Below are 17590 nucleotides of genomic sequence, written 5' to 3' on the forward strand. Positions count from 1 at the left end.
TTGCTTGCTCACTGCCACCATGCTTCTAGTGGGATGGGGAATCAGAACAATCTCAGCCCATGGGTTTCACAAGAAGAGTTTAATAATTGAAATAAAGCAAAAATAATAATAACAACAACAACAACAATAATTGTAATGAAGGAGGGAGGGAGAGAGAAGAATAAAACCCAAGGGAAAAAAATAAAAAAAACCCACAAGTGATGCACAATACAGTTGTTCACCACCTGCTGACTGATGCCCAGCCAAGTCCCTGAGCAGCAATCGGCAGACCCTGGCCAACTCCTCCCAGTTGATGTATGTTCAGCATGATGTTCTGTGGTATGGAGTATCCCTTTGGTTAGTTCAGGTCAGTTGTTGCTCCCTCCCAACTCCTTGTGTACCTGCTCACTGGCCGAGCATGGGAAACTCGAAATGTATTTGATTTAGAATAAGCACTACTTGGCAACAACTAAAACGATCAATTGTGTTATCAGCATTATTCTCATACTAAGTAACACGGCACTGTGCCAGCTGCTAGGAAGAAAATTAACTCTGTCCCAGCTGAAACCAGAATAACTGAAGTATGAGGCTGGAGACCTTCCTTCTTCTAATTGCAGGATTGATGTTTTTTATGTTATACTGTTCTCTACTGTACTACATTAATGTACATTCTATTGTAGCTAATTGCTGAAATCAAAACAAACGTCACTTTGTGATACAAAAAGTGAATCTGTACTACAGAATAGAAAATAAAGAACATTTTATTCATGCTGGATTGTAAAAGTTGAATGATGACTGATGTAATTGAGGAGTATAAAAATGAGCCTAGAATATACCCAGAGTATAATTCTGGACTTTGTTTTCTCTCAGCCAGTTCAAGCAGTAAAAATGAAGTTTATACTTCAAAATATTCCATCTTCAGGATAAAGTCTAAATTCTTTCATATCTAGTTGTTGCAAGATTTTTTTCACTCTCATTTAACTTCCTTTTTGTCTCCACTATTTCGGAGAGAAAGTCATTAAATGATTGATTCAGTGATTTGTGTGGAATCTAAAATTTTCTTAATCTGCGACTGATATTAACAGAAAACACATTACATGTCATTTCTCAAGAACTGTATGTAGCTTTTCAGTGGATGGCAGTCTTATGTAGTCTACTAGACAGTATAGAATTGATCACTTCTCATTACTAGTGGAAAAAAATAAGATTTTTTAATTAACAATTTTTAAACCAAACTGATATATTGTTAAAGGTTTTTTAAACTATTACAGTGTTTATATTCTGTGTAGTGTCAAGGATACCACATTACAGTGGTTTGTTTTGTATAGTTGTGTCCCTTTTGAAAGTCCGTGTTTACTGTTAGTTAAACAATTAGTTTGCATTTAGTTACTAATTTTGCAAACCCATTGGATTCTCCTTTGAACCAACAAAAAAGATCCATTGGTATGCTCCTTAGGCTGTTGGTTTCATAGTCAGGGACTTTTGAAGTTACTCTGCCACTGAGTGTAAATTTAATTCACATCAAATATAAATGTTTTAAATTCGTAATTTCACAATTTAGAAAAAAACAGAACCAACCTTCAGGAATTATGGCACTTTGATTAATCAAACTTGAAAAAATAAATATGGAGTCATTTCTGGTTGAAATCAAATGCTTTCCCTTGTGCTGTGATTGCAGGAACTTGGATGTGTAACATGATCTGTGGAGACATAGTATTTTCTGCGCATGGCTGAGACAAGGATGTATTTGTCTTTTAACAATAATTTGGCACCATTTTAGTGAATTGCAACCTTTGGAACAACAGAGAAAAGCAACCGATCATTAGAGCTAAAACTTTCTTGGTTTTCAAGTTAATGAGAATGCAAGATAGAGAAGGTGACACTAAACATGGAAATGTGTAAAGTAAATTGGTGCTTGTATATATATGCACAGATGGACAGATAATTCTCACAAGTGTGTAAAAGAATAGGGAGAGGGAGGGAGGGACAGATTCAAATGCATGGGAAAAAAATCTACACATTTTTATATGAGGCTTCAGTTCCTGCTACACTGCATTGATACTTGGATGTCTGTCGATATCTTTCCAGTCTCTGTTTCTGGGTCTGGTCTGTACCACCAAAACAACTCCCTTAGATTTTATTTCTTGTGATTCTTTAACAGTTTTTCCTCTTGCTTTAATTCATATAAACTCATAAATATTTAGAGTAATATCTGGCATTTTTTTTATGTTCAACTAAGTTACAGCTAGACTGGATAGCTCTTTGCTGGCTTCCACACTTGGCTCTTTCCAAGAAAAAAAGTTTGTTGTGAGAGGTGAGAGAAGAGGCTAGTGTGCAGCTGGGACAAACTCTGATCCGCATTGGGGAGGTAGCTGTGATGCAGGAAGTAGCAAAAGCGGAAAAAAAGATGTTGGGAGGAGACAGAGCACTCCAGAGTGCTCGTTTTCTTGACTTTGGAAGAGAGGGAGGGCCCAGAGGAGTTTCAGGCTCTGTGAATGAGGGGCTGAAGGTGCTCAGTAAAGTTTTTAGGAACTAACTGGATATCTGCCTCCTTCACCTCCGTCCTCACCACAGGTCCTCCTTACCTCTGGTAGGCAATGCCCAGTCCCCACCTGGCATTTAAGGCACCTCTCCCACTCTTTGCAGCCTAACAGATAAAAAAGCTGTTTCTTCCTTGATGCCTCACAAAGGTGATTTACAATGGTGCTGGGTAAGCTCTGACTTAGCTTTAGAGTTTTGTTATATTTATCATTTCACTATATGAAGGCAAATAGGTTTGCCTGTTCAGATAGGCATAGTTCCTGTATAACAGTTTCATAACTTGTTAGTATGTAGTATTGTTCAGAGCTGCCTCCGCTTCCTATGATTGTTGATGAGCCTTAAAAACAAACCGCTCAGATCTACCCAGTCTTGCTGTGAGGCTAACAAATAGTGACAATAGACCTATATTTTCCTGCTGCCTATTGCTATCGTCTGGTGAATAGCTTGCACATCTTCACTTCTTTCAACAAAATTTAAAGTTCATTCTGTTTGGTTGTCATTTTTCTGTGGGATTAGCAGAAATAAAATGGTACTTTCACATATTGGAAGTAACAAAACCAAACTAAATTGGCTGTTCTGCTAAAACAAGTGATATTTGAGTGAGCATTATTATGAAGACAAATAAACATCAGGTGCTTCTAGTGTTGCAGGTGTTACTGGGAGTCTACAAAATACTGCACACAGATTTTTGTGTTGCATTTTCATGAGAATTAACTCAAATTTCCTGATTTTTTTTTTTTTTTTAAGGTCGGTCTTTTTAATATTTCTGTGACGTGAAAAGTCCAAAGAGCTAGTAAACAATAACAAGCAGATAAAAGCTGTGAGCAACGTAGGGAAATCTGTAGTAGATTATCTTGCCATTTTGTTTTTAAAAGATTGGCATGGGTAGAGTCATATCATGAGTTTTTATGGTTAAGTAGTCTGGATTTTCTACTTAAATACAAGATGATTGAACAGTGAAGTTCTGTAGTCATATAAAAAGCACAGCAACTATTGATAAGAACTGCTGAGGAAATAGGTGAACCGTTAAAGACCGAGTAGTCATTAGAAGCTACAGTCTCATTGTCTAATACAGGTGGAATGGGAACAAAGCAAGTATTCCCTCGTATTCCAGCGTTGAGTATGTACTCAGTGGCTTCATTATTTAGCTTTTTGTCAGTAACTTATTATCAGCGCTTTAAACTGTATTATCAGTCTCAAAATTTAGTTGTACTTCAGTGTGCTGAAAATGTCCTATTTTTATTTTGCAAGTGTAATTCTTCCTTAAAGTTTATTGGCTAAGGGGATTTTCATCTTTTAAGCATAGTTTTGTAAATAGGCACACCTGAACATATTTAAACTGTGAAACGCTAGTGATGGGAAAACTATCCTGTCAGTAGGATAGATTACAAACCTACAGATAAAACATAAAGCCTTCTATCAGGGTTTTCCTGATAAAAGCAGTTTGTATCCTGTAATGGTAAATAATTTCACTTACAGAAGCTTTGTAGACTGTAAGCCTATACTGTTTTGTTGCCTGCTTGTTGTACCTGTTGAAATTTTAGCATTTGACATAGAAAATAAGCTTATCTTCATCTGAACATCAGCTTCTTGCTAGCTTTCTGTTAGTAAGTTTCCAGTAAGCTGCAAAAATCGGGATGTCTCTTCAAGACAGTGTTAAAGCTCACCTTCATTGGTTAAGAATTGAATCGGACAGCAGAAACGCAATTAAAAAATAGCACAACAGCAGTTGATACATTTGGAAAGCTGTTACATTTTTCAGGTTACATTGAAAATGGGTAGGAGAAGAAAAGTTCTTCTGTAGTATCAAGATGGTAATGATTATATTGTCTTGCATTACTGCTTCTGAAGTTATTTTCCAACTCTTTAATCACTGTGAATCACGTAATTTTGTGTTATTCCGTGCCCCGCGCGCCCCCCCCCCGCCCCAAGTATTTATAAGAACTTAAATCAAAATCAGTGTTAATATTCTACTTCCCTCAATAATATTGCCAAATGCAGTACATATTGTAATCTCGAGAGAGACAATTTACCAGTTATCCCATTATGGTGCTTTGTTAAATAAAATTAAGAAATCAGCACAGTGCTGTGCACAGTATTAACATTCACCAGTTTATGAAATCTTTTGTATCTTTTTCTTTCGTTCTAATGAAGAAGGATGAGCTATTTTTTTAGATTTATTTTTTCCTTATGAAGTTGAGGTGATTTTTTTTTAATATGCAAGTCAGTGTTGAAGGCTGAAATATGCAAAAAAAATGACTTGACGCTAGAACAGTTTTGAAAATCTAGAAGGGAGACCTGGGTGTCCTGAACTGCATGGAATTGTAATATTCAGAGGTCTGTTTAGCTTGTAGATGTAACGGACAATATAACTAATTGTAGAATGCTGTTCAAGGCCAGCATGTAGTTTATTGTTCTAATTCAAATAAAAGATACCATTCTCCAATATTGTAACTCCAAGGACCATGTTTACATGCACTGGCAAGTAAGAGACAGGCTGAGCTGATTCCATAGTGATTCTGTTTGGTGATGAAGTGAAGATGTCTTAATGGTACTTTGAAGTATGTCTAGCTTCAAGGGAAGCCTGAAACAGAATACTTCTCCGGAGGTGCTGTGGTTTTGTGTTGACTACAGGGCACAGAAGCAATTTGCAGCTGTGATACACAGTTGTATAATCCAGCTATGTCCAAACTGCATCACACTGAAACTCATACATGCACTGTTTTCCATTATGCCCTTCTTTTGGGGAGGGGCTCAAGATCAGAAGGGAGCTCAGCAGGTTTGAATGATCAGAAGATCAGCACTTCAGGTGCTCTGCACAAGCCCTGCAGTATAGAGGTGAACTCTGCTGACTACTCACGCTGAATTACAGGGTTGTGTCATGTATAATGTAATGTGGATTTAACACCACATTTATGTAATTCATGTAGTTGAATCTAACTGATAAATCTTGCAATTTACATTGATACTGCACCATAAAACACGCACGTCAGCCCAGTCTTTAAACATGTGCTTAACTTTGCAGCCTTGTGATTAAGGTTGTGGACTGGGACACTGAAGAGCTGGGTTCAGTTCCTGCTCTAGTACAGTCATCCAGTGGGATACAGGGTAAGTCATTTAGGCCCCAATTTTTTTGAGCTGTTTAGGCTTCTCTCTGCTCAGTTACACAACACCTGTCTCATGAAGACCTCAGGTATCATTTACAGTAGTGTTATAAGATTTAAAAAACTATGTACTGTTGGCTTTCAATTAATTGTATGACCAAATTTCTAAAGACAGTGATGCCAAAGGTTCTAATTTGCAATGTGAATTAACAGTATACTTCTGTCTCACAGGAATTTTGAGAGAATGTTCATGATAAATCAGGGATATTTGATGGTATTATTTTGTCTTATATATTCTTAAGACAGGTAGTACCCCTCATTTTGAAATGTGGTGGTTACTCTGTTCCTCAGTTTTCCTCACATTTATTCCCTTCTGTCTGTTGTCTCTCTTTTCATGGTAGAAAGTAAGTCCTTTGCATTTTTTCTGTTATGTGCATGTACAATGTGAACCACAGGAGACACCAAAGTACTGAATGGGAATGTAGCTGCTACCTCAGTAGAAATAATACTTAAGTTGACACTCTGTAGTGTGCTGAAATGGGTAGACAGACCATGATGTTTGGCTCTGGGAAGGGAGTATTGTAAACTCAAACCCAGTATATTGTTCAGAGCCTGGCATTGGTTTTGACCAAATGCTACTCAAACAGTATCATCGCGTATGATATTACCATATGAAAATAAAACACAAGGAGCTATTTAGTTGCCAAGAATAGCCTATAGACTGTGAGGTAAATAAGATCAATATTCTTTGTCTGGTGCACCAGTAGTTTTTTTCAGATTTTACGTCCTCTGTCGTTTTCCTACTGTTCTTAGACTCAAGACTGTACTTAACTCCATGCTTAGGGTCTTTCTAAGATCTTTGTAATAGAAGGTAGTGTCCAAGTTGTGTGTATTTCATGAAGAGCAAAATAGCAAGTGGACCTGAATAGGAGTGGGTGGTACCAGAAAATCTGAGGCCTTCTGCACAGGTTAGGAAAGTTTAACTTTACTAAAATAAACTGCATTCCATGAGGTAAGCTGTCTACTTATGCAAATGACAGTGTATTTTGATAGACTCCTAAAAAAGCCCTAGAAAGTTGATGCTGGATGAAGAAACTTAAAGTAGAACTTAGTTGGAGTGGAGGATAAATCCCAGATTGGTTTCTGAACTTTGCTTGGCTTCTTCCTCTTCATGGGGTTGAATAGACTTGATTATACAAATTAATAGCTCTGAGCGTAAGCTTCTGAGGTCTTTAAATCTTTGTTCTGTAGCTTGTTTCAACATGCCACAGGCTGCATCTCTGAAGTGCTTTTCTTTAGCCTTAAAATGGTTGCAAATCAAAAGTCCTAAGCCCTTTGAGTTAGTTGGCCAGCACAGGACTCTATACTGCAGCATAAGACCCACACATTTGAAAATCACATGTCACATTGCTAATTGCTGATGTCTGCATGTTTTGTTAGTTCTAGTACTAAGTACTCCGCAATACTGAGGAAGTTAAGACTCTGAACTTGTCAGTGTGCTTAGTGTATGGTTGTATTTGCTTACGATTAGTTTTAGTGAAATAAATGGAGATATATCCTGAAGTTAGAATTCTGTATGACCGCTTCCTGGGAATAAGACCTTGAAAAAAGGAATTGTTTTTTATATATATACATATATATATATATGTATAAAAGTGAAGCAACAGTTACATTTTCCAATATGTCTTTAAGGAAAGCTTGTGAGTACTGCAAGATCTGGATCTATAATACTCCATTTCATTTCCATCTCATGTGTCTAGTCTGTGTCTGTAGCCTGGTAGAAATGGACTGATACCGTTTTCTTGCTTAGATGGGTAGAATCGTTATTCTGTAAACTGTGAAATCCCCTTTCTTGAGTATCTGAGGTGTACATGGAGAAATCAACAGACAATCTCCTTAAACTATGTAAGACTGGATGGAAATCAGAATGTTTTATGCCCGGTGTTTTCTATATTTCCTTTATAAATTCAGCCTTCCTGCTCTGTTATAAGTCAAGGTATAGAGTTTTATAAGAAATGTTGATTCATCTCCTGATTACCTCACTATATTTCCAATAAGTGCAATGAAATGCCCAAAATTTCACACAAGCAAACAAATAGTTTACATAATCACTTGCTTCGGTAAGGATTGCCTCAAAATGCCACAGTGCTTTAGAAATTCAGTGTGTCTGGGTTTTTCATCTTATGTATGGCCAAGATTCAGGTAAAATTATTCATTGCATGTGATGAAAAAAGCTTTGCAGTGAATGACACTAATTGAAACTTGAAGCTATTACAAGTTTTCACATTTTTTGTGTTGCATTCTTAAGTCTTCTTCCACTCACTCTGATTTATGTTTTGTTCCTTTCATAGGTGCCTATCTTGTGCCATACTTAATCTTGCTACTGATAATAGGGATTCCACTCTTTTTCTTGGAGCTTGCTGTGGGGCAGAGGATTCGCCGGGGGAGTATTGGTGTGTGGAATTACATCAGCCCCAAACTTGGAGGAATTGGATTTGCAAGCTGTGTAGTAAGTTTTTAACATTAATTGTGGGGTTTGCTTTCAGTCTATATGATTTAGACTGAATCTGCTGCAGGGGAAGGCCACTGATTCGTAGGTGGGCGTTAAAGTCAGTTTACAATGCTTTGGAAGATCTTAAAACTTAAATTAGTACGTTAAAAAATGTTGATACTGGTGTGTCTATAAAACTAGCCAACTCGTATTTTGTGATTCTTTTGAAATTAGGAACTAGGGAACAGAGTAGTCTTCAGTAGAAAAAATGCATGTAAAAGTGTAGTTGTTACATGATAAATGCAGAGAAAAGTGAAAATTTAGAAAATGTCAGATACTTTAATGGGGCAAGCCATTCAGTTCTAATTTCAGCTTATTTTAGTTAAAATTATGTTCAGTGGCTGATATGCAGAAATATGCAGAAGTTCAGTAGGCTTTCTTTTCCTTTTTAATTTACAAATGTAGTTAATGTAACTTTTTGGTCTGCCTTTTTTTTCCTAATAGGTATGTTTCTTTGTGGCCCTGTACTACAATGTCATTATTGGATGGAGTCTGTTCTACTTTTCCCAGTCTTTTCAGCATCCATTACCGTGGGATCAGTGTCCTTTAGTTAAAAATACATCTCATACCTGTAAGTCTATATTAATGTTCTTAAAAATCATATAAAATCAAGATTTTCAAAAAAGGGTAACAAAATACAATTCAAAGACATGTTTGTGAGAAAAAGTGTTGTATGCAAAGCTGTTTTTCCATCTTTTATATTTCTATCTTTCCATCACATTATAATTTATAATATTTGGAATAAATGCAACAAAGAAACCTAATCTAAAATAAATGTACTTGGAAACGAACATCACTGTGAACAGCATTTTAAAGAGTGTGTTGCAGAAAAAAAAAATCTGTTAACTTTTTTCTCTGATGTTTGGTACTGCTCTTCATGCTTTCTTGGTGAAAAACAAAGGTGGAAGAAGGATATTTCTACACTTCAATTAGTAGGATACTTCTTGGTGAATGTGAAATGTGTTGCATTACTAACAAAGCAGAAAATGCAAAACTAAACATCAATAAAATGCATGCGATAAAAGCATTGTTTGCTTTGTAAACCGATAGAAATAAGATAATTGGTCAGTGGTTTGTTGCTATAATGAGGTGGTCTTTACCTGGACATATTATACAACAGCATTAAAAGTTCCTTATCCCTTGGCTTTGGTTCTCTCATAATAGTTATACACTTTGCGTTATCCTTGCTATTGAAATATGAAATATTTCTTTTAATTTCTTTTTATTTCAGATCCTAAATTTTCTTTAAGTACCTTTTGTGGTGGTTTTTTACCCCTTTAATAAACAACATAACCAAGGATGTTTGAAAAGTTTTACGAAGTTTTTATATTGTCTATGCCGGAGTTGCTTGCTTCAGTTGTTTGAAATAACCAGTATTTGTGAATGTTGGCGCACAGTCAAATCGACTGTATTCCACAAGCTATTGTCCATTAATTGAGCCACAGTGGTTGTTTACATACTCTTATCCTGTCTAAATATTAAGATATGTCAGCTTAACTTCAGCAGAGGTCATCTGAACTAAGCTGAAACAAGGAAAAGTGTTGTAACTGATAACATCCTATCGTTTTTGACAGTTTATTTCAGTGAAGATCCGACACCTGTGTTAAGTTTCTTAAAATCAGTATATTTTTCCTTAATAACTCTGACTCAGGACCTAGTCTAGAGATGTGATTGATTGTCAGATATAAGTAATTTATTCAAATGTTAAGTAAATATTTTCTTTGAAGATTTTTTTTTCTATGTGCTATATGTCTAGAGACACAATTTCTTAAAATCTTTGGTATTACGAGTAAAGCAGAATTATGGTATCAAAAAATCACTTCTGGAATACACAGCAATTTTTTTTTAACATAGAATGGTTCCTACACAGCTTTCTCATCACTTTGGTATCATCATGTTGTTATTTTATCATTTATATTTATAATAGTAGTTATGTGCCTGTTGATTTGAGTGTAATATCAAAGCAGACATAACTGAGAATTTGTTTTCCGTATTTTTTCAAAATTGTGTTCATTTTCAGAGAAATACTTTTTATAGTATGTAAGTCACAGTACCATATGTAGGTAATCTAATCTGATGTGTAATAAATGCAATGCATGTCTTCATCTAGGCCTGCCTACTATGTAGTACTTCAGTGAAAAATAGATTCTGCTTGGTACTCAGATTGGCGGTATGCAGAGGGATACGTTGTTGCAAAAGGTTTTTTTAAAAAGACATACCCAGAATCTTTCACTGATACGTTACTTTTTCTGTTAGACAATGTCTTAAGACTCTGCCAGTTTAATTTCTCAGGAAATTATGATGGCACAATTGAAACACTGAGAATTGGTAGAACATTGTTACAAAATGTTGGGAAAATACTTAAGTCCTGAACCCATTCTTTACTTGCTAACATCTCTTGACAGTTGTGGAGCCAGAGTGTGAAAAAAGTTCTGCAACCACTTATTACTGGTACAGAGAAGCGCTGAATATTTCCAGCTCTTTGTCAGAGAGTGGGGGTTTAAATTGGAAGATGACTATCTGCTTGCTGGCTGCCTGGGTCATGGTATGCCTAGCCATGATCAAAGGCATTCAGTCTTCAGGCAAAGTGAGTATACTGTTTACCTAAATGACGGTGTTTACTTTGAAACATTTTATGACATTTTTGTGCATCACACCCTCTGTTTACTCTCATGAAATCTGTAGGAGCAGGTTAGCAGCTGTGACTTGCCCTAGTATTTGTATAATCTCAAGTAGAGGAATGTTAGTAGTTAAGCTTTAAAACTGTAGTAATTTTAGTGTGAACTGTAGTAATTTAGCAGGAATTGAGAGCTGAAGAATCATTTCTGTTCTCATCAACATAACTGTTGAAGTAACTGCACCTCATCTTTACTGTACTGCATACGTCTGTGTGTTTCTGAATGTCTAAGGAATTAGGTTTCCATGCATACTCACAGTATGATAGTGGTGCACCCAGGTCCTCAAATTTCCACTTTCATTGATATGCATGCTTCTGTCATTAACACAGCTGCTTTTCAGGATTTGGAATTGTTTCTTTTGACTAATGACTAACCAACTCTTTACATCTGAGTACAGTCACCTTGTCTTGTTCCTTTCCATGCAGCCAGCTGGATTGGTTAGTGAATGATTTGCCAGCTCTGTTGATCTCAGTGGGATTTTCAGATGAAAAATAATCTGTTCTAATAGCAAAATTCTTTGCTATTAACAAGTTTGGCACTGGGGTGGAAATTTCTGTGACTTCCTCAGGGTATTTAAGTTAAAGAAACAACTAGCAAGTTTAGTGAGAATAATTTTACTAAACTTTGAAGTACAGAATAGATTTGTTTTTCAGTGATGGAGAATGTAAGATGAGTTTATATTCGTGCTGCGTATCTTTACTATACTATGTACTTGAATTAAAGGGCATTTGTAAAGTGAAGCATTTCTGAAACAGTCTACTGCTGTCCTCGTTGTCATCTCATTGAACTCATTTGAATTTCCCTGGAAGCCCAGCAGTTTGTTATCAGTTAGTCAAAACAAGGACAACTGTATTGTTTTAATACAGTACTCGATTTATTTTACAGTCATGTGATTGTGCTTTCTTCTGCAGAGACATGGGGAATGGGAAGTGTTCAGCATATTCCTTAAAGCATGTGATTTTCAATTCAGTCGTATATCCAAAAGGTACTGAGTAGTGAATGAAACTATTGAAACTATAAGTCCATGAATATTATGTGAAATTTCTTATTAATGTTTTTCAGATCATGTATTTTAGTTCCCTTTTTCCTTATGTGGTACTTCTATGCTTTCTGATCAGAGGACTGCTCCTTAATGGGTCAGTGGATGGCATTCGTCACATGTTCACACCTAAGGTATGTGCTTAATTTCTGTTTGCAGTGTGTTGAAGTTTCAGTGGCAATTTGACCATTTATGAATGCTGTCATTTAAGCTTATTGTTTTCGTAGAACATTTGGCCATATTTCTGTTTGGTTAAGTTGTAAAATTATTATTGACCTTGGTGGCATGATATCAAGCCCCAGGGTCTAAAATCTCTTAAGTGTTCCAGGGGTCTGTGTAGTTACCTCCCTTAGGTGAAAGGTTCCCAGGTTTAGATGCCTTTATAAAGCTAAGTAACTGAAGGTGCTGTTTACAAGATTTGGGATGTTTAGAGAGCTCCAAATACTGAAAAGAGAAGTGAATCTTAAATCTTGCCATACTTTAGGATTGAAATGCCTCGTTCTGGCATGTCACAGTGAAATGCCTTACCTGGAACGTTGTCATGGCTTTACATAATTAACTCATCCTTTTTGGAAGAGGACAGATTTGTTCCTCCTTAGAAATAAATTGGTGATGTTCGCATAGCAGCCTGAAGTACAGGAGACCTGTCTTTAATACTGAAGTACTGTAAGTACTCCCCACTCAGCTTTCCTTACCCTGTTTCTTATGGTTGTTGTGCCTAGATTTTTTTTAATAAAAATGTATTTTTTAATAAAAAAAATACAGTTTTTATTACTGTCAACTTCGTTACAGGGAGTGTCTTAACAGAACTTTAGATTTTATAACTACGGAGGTGAGGAGGGATATTATGAACCATTGTTCTATTCTATGATTGTTTAGCCTGGAGGTCTAAATTCTGCCTCCACCCATCTGAAATGCTTGTAACTGTACAGGAGCAGCATGTTTGAGTAGCCCGAGCCATACTTGGGAATGTGTAATGCTGGGCTTTATATTATATTATGAAATGGACTTCCCAACAAGTCCATTTCAAAATACAGTTGAGCAGAACAGGACTGATGTTTCAAAAATGAAAGCCAAATAAGGTGATCAAAATCAGTGCACATAGTGGCTAATGCCAGATGACAGGGTGTTGTCAATTGTTTTGATTCTGTGGAGAACTGTCGTCCTATAAAAATGACCTTTGTTAGCTATCACATTGTTACTTCTTGCATTGTGATACGCAGTTATGCTCCACTTCACTCATTTCCACCCCTTTAGAGAGCTGTGGTTCTGCAGGAACTTGCATGCAGCAGATTTGGGAAATCTGAGGAACAGAGCAATGTAATGCTTACTGATGAAGAGAAACTCCTATGGCAGAGATGGGATCCCCTTGAAGTTATAATTTGGTTTCTCAACCACAGTGTTAATGCTTTCTTTAACTAGGAAAGTACCATGAGATACCGAGGGGAAGTAAATGCCAAAACTCCCCTTGAATACAAATGCCTTTTCGCTCTTCACTATTTCATTTTTCTTGAGTTAGACCTAAAATAAGTTGCAGCTGATGCTTACTTTGTAGTTACATTAACTTAATTATACAGTTGTTTCAAGTGTTCAGATAAACTATCTTGAAAGAAAAATGGTTTTTAATTTCTTCTGCTGGTTTCCAGTTCTGCATTTTGAAGTTTAAGTTGTGCTTTAAATTTGAAGTTAGGAAGCCTGTATGTCAGAGACAGTATATGTGAATATAAACCTGCAAAAATATTTTCATTATAATCTCTGGTTGTTAATGTACTTGAGCACTAGTTTGGCCTGTAGGTTTGTGTGAAACTACCTGAAGGAATTCAGACTCCCCCACCTGTTGTTAACACAGTGGAGTGAACGGAAACAGTTTATTTGGGCAGGCAGACTGTAAAAGGGATTGCTAAACTATCTAGGCTGAAAATGATCCAGGTAGATAGACATGAGAGGGGAGGGGGAGACATCTTCTCAGCCTTGATTAGTTGAGAAAATGACCACATCTGACCACCGATGATCACACATTCCCAGCGAAGAGTTGTGTCAGCACAGCAGAGGAATGGCACACATGGGTGCTGCTACAGGAGCACGTGGCTAATGAAGAAGGGGCATATTTCTGTGTTTGGTGTGGCTGATGAACAAAGCAGAAATTCTAATCAATAACCTTAATGAAAAGCCTGAAGGTATATGAAAAGCCCACTGAAGTCAACTATTGCAATGAAACTGTAGGACTGTGTGAAGATTAAACACAGAGTCCCCAAAATTTATAAGTTTATTTTGAAATGCTAGGCAGTGTGTATCTGAGAACGTACCAACTCTGACGATAACAAATAACGTATTGCAGAAACTGAGAAGTGTTCTGCTGCTTTCCTAAAATTAAGACTAATTCTCGAGCTCCCTCTAGTGGAAAAGATGTGGCATGGCTGTGATGCGAACATCTCGAGCTATGTGCAGTAGCTTATTCGTGCATTAGAATTTTTATTATAGGTACAAGTCAGGAACAAGTGTTTTCTCATAAACACTTTTTAAAAAAAATGTTGGCTTTTAGCTATATATAAAGGAACAAAGAATGTATCTGGTACCTGTCTATAATAAATATTACACCTTTATGGGAAACTGGAAAATTTTTCATAACTTTATTGTAACTATAGCAGATTTTTTTTCCTCAAACTAAGACAATCAGTCTAATGATGCTGGTATCTGTGCTGATGCTTTTTAGTTTTACTGTTTTCGATAAGCCTAGGGTTTAGAAAAAATAAGTTTTAAAACTGCATGTTTTACATGTTTTACTTACAAATGTAAGGTCTTTCACTGTTAAATGAATGGAGGCCCTGAATCAACCTGGGAAAACCTGATGTTTAAATTTCACATGTACTTGTTTTTTATGATTGATTGTCTAGATCAGAGATGGACAAATTATGACTCATAACTTTGTTACAAAAAGATATTTTTTGAAGTATGGTCGTCTGAACGAGCAATAGAGTTTGATTTTTTTGATAAAAGGCTTAGTTGTCCCTCAAATACATGGCCCATTTAATTAGGGTAAATTTCAAGGCATCTGGCTTAAGGGAGATTTGACTCATGGACTGTACAGACTGTGGTGGCCAGCGTTTATTTCATATGTTGCACTTTGCTTTACATGTTTGCACGTAAAGGAATTCTGTATAAGCATATGTATTTATGTTGGCTATTTTAAAAGTAACAACAAACCAACTTTAAAATACTTATTGCATTTGTAAGAGGGTTGATTGTCCTAAAATACATCTTAATTCTGCACTGAAAAAAAAAATACAGTGAATATTGGGGGGGGGGGGGGGGGGCGGAAGGGAAAGATGGATGTTACTTTTTATTTCCCAGTATAACTAGCTGTTATTTCAATTATCATATAGCTCCAATAGTGTCTCATTGTTGGGAGCAGACTGTATAGCATGTTTTTCTTTAAGGATTATATAATCTAAAATAAGAAGAAATCCTTGCCCATAAGTTTGCTCAACTTTAGGTGTCACATTCCGCTTGTATTTTCATGAAGATAAAATGAATTTGTAATGGAGTAGTAGCGTTTTATAATGTAGGTTGTCTTCCTGTTATTTTTTTTCTGTTGTCTTTACATATAATAGAAATGCATTTTATAGCTGACATATATTATGTCTAATTTCAAACAGCTTGAAATAATGCTGGAGCCCAAGGTCTGGAGAGAAGCTGCTACTCAGGTGTTCTTTGCCTTAGGGCTTGGATTTGGTGGAGTCATTGCCTTTTCAAGCTACAACAAGAGAGACAACAACTGCCATTTTGATGCTGTACTGGTGTCCTTCATCAATTTTTTCACTTCTGTGCTGGCAACTTTGGTGGTGTTTGCAGTTCTGGGCTTCAAAGCCAATATCATAAATGAAAAATGTGTTATCCAGTATGAATATCCATTTCTTTTTTTATTATTTTTATTGTATATTTCATTTATGAATTAACAGATCATTGAGTTTGATTTCTCTGTTTTATTGTGTTTTACAGAAATTCAGAGAAGATTTTGAAACTTTTGAAAATAGGCAATCTGAGCCAGGATATGATCCCACATCATATCAATTTCTCAAGCATTACAGCAGAAGATTACAATTTAGTTTATGACATTATTCAGAAAGTTAAAGAAGAAGAGTTTGATTCTCTTGGTCTGAAATCTTGTCAAATTGAAGATGAACTTAACAAGGTGAGTGTAATAAGTCCTAAATACAGAGATTATGAACAGATGCATAATTTTCAACCTGAATTAAACTGTGAAGTGTACTTAGGCAGAGCATCACTACAGTGTACCTATGAGCAGCCCATCTGTAGATCCTTGTGAAAACGTGGTTCTGAGCAGGGTTGCATTCAAGTTTACGTGAGACCTGAGGACTTCTGGGTCTGATGGCTTAATATAGTTTTCACTGATCTGTAATTTGATCATTATATCGCTGTCCTTAGGAGGTGATAAGTTTTTAAAGTTCTGGTCTTTTTAGAAAAGTTGAGCATGAGGATTTTTTCCAAAGACTAAACAGAGGTGTACCTATTCAATGTCTCAAATGATGATGTCTTCCAGTGTTAAGATACAATTATTAAATATAAATACTACTTTACTAGAAAGTAAAAAATTTATTTTTTCCTTATTAGATAATTGTTTAATGAATATAATCCTGTTTTGCAATTTTTACAGTAAGCCATACCTGTAAAAGAAAAGATATTTTTCTAGCTTTTTCAGAGGGACTTCCAGTTTTAAATGCTGATATCTGTATAGTTGCAGCAGCATCTGAAGCTAAAATCAGTGACTTATACATTAAAAATTCCTATTGTATTCCTGCCATTTAAATTTGAAACAAATAGGTATGAAAATGAAGTCCTTTATATCCTTACTGGAGAAAAGAGAGTGTATTTTGTAGCAGTCCTGTATAATAGCTCTCATGCAAAATTATCAGAGAAAGAGAGAAAGAAGTTTTGATTCGACACAAGAAGAAAATTTTTTACAATGAGAACAATCAGCCTTTGGAATAATCTCCCCAGGGAAGTGGTGGATTCCCCAGCTTTGCACACTTTTAAGAGCTGGCTGGACAAGATACTGAGCCATCTTATCTAGACTGTGCTATTGCTGGGAAAGGTTGGGTCAGATGGTCCTTGACGTCCCTTCCAACCTGGTATTCTATGATTCTATTCAAGAAGTGTCTTGTTAATATCAATCAGCTTAAGAGGTTCTTGGCCAAATCCAGTGTTTCAGCAAATATTATTAAGTTTGCAGGTTTGGAAGGTAGCAGCTCCCCATTCTGCCTTCAAGATTTAATCAATGTCACTAAATGAACACAAAGTCAGACTCTCACACTACTAAAAAAAAAAAATAAAAAATACTGTCCATGAATAATAGTGTGGATTTTTTTTGTCCCTGACAGGCAGTTCAAGGAACTGGTTTAGCTTTTATTGCCTTTACAGAAGCAATGACCCACTTCCCTGCTTCTCCCTTCTGGTCAGTCATGTTCTTCCTCATGTTAGTAAATTTGGGCCTTGGAAGTATGTTTGGAACCATTGAAGGCATCATTACACCAATTGTTGATACCTTCAAAGTCAGGAAAGAAATTCTTACTGGTGAGTTGCACAAACTTTCTTTTCTCACTAGAACAGTAAGCTAATTTTTTTTTTCTTCCCCAAAAGCATGAAGTCTTGTTCTTTGACAAGGAAGTTCTCAGTGCTG

At 36.1% G+C, this 17590-nt stretch overlaps 1 protein-coding gene across 4 annotated transcripts in view; it reads left to right on the forward strand.

The window, feature by feature from the left end:
* SLC6A15 (solute carrier family 6 member 15) overlaps positions 1-17590 on the forward strand; it is a 38781-nt gene that overhangs the window by 12064 nt on the left and 9127 nt on the right. For all 4 annotated transcript variants that reach the window (XM_056341216.1, XM_056341214.1, XM_056341218.1 and 1 more), the window contains exons 3-9: positions 7976-8133; positions 8620-8746; positions 10581-10762; positions 11916-12026; positions 15549-15790; positions 15892-16084; positions 17292-17484. In XM_056341216.1, coding sequence (XP_056197191.1) covers positions 7976-8133; positions 8620-8746; positions 10581-10762; positions 11916-12026; positions 15549-15790; positions 15892-16084; positions 17292-17484 — 1206 coding nt within the window. The remainder of the gene's footprint in view (positions 1-7975; positions 8134-8619; positions 8747-10580; positions 10763-11915; positions 12027-15548; positions 15791-15891; positions 16085-17291; positions 17485-17590) is intronic.

Source organism: Falco biarmicus, chromosome 5 (assembly GCF_023638135.1).
Source record: "Falco biarmicus isolate bFalBia1 chromosome 5, bFalBia1.pri, whole genome shotgun sequence".
NCBI lineage: Eukaryota > Metazoa > Chordata > Aves > Falconiformes > Falconidae > Falco > Falco biarmicus.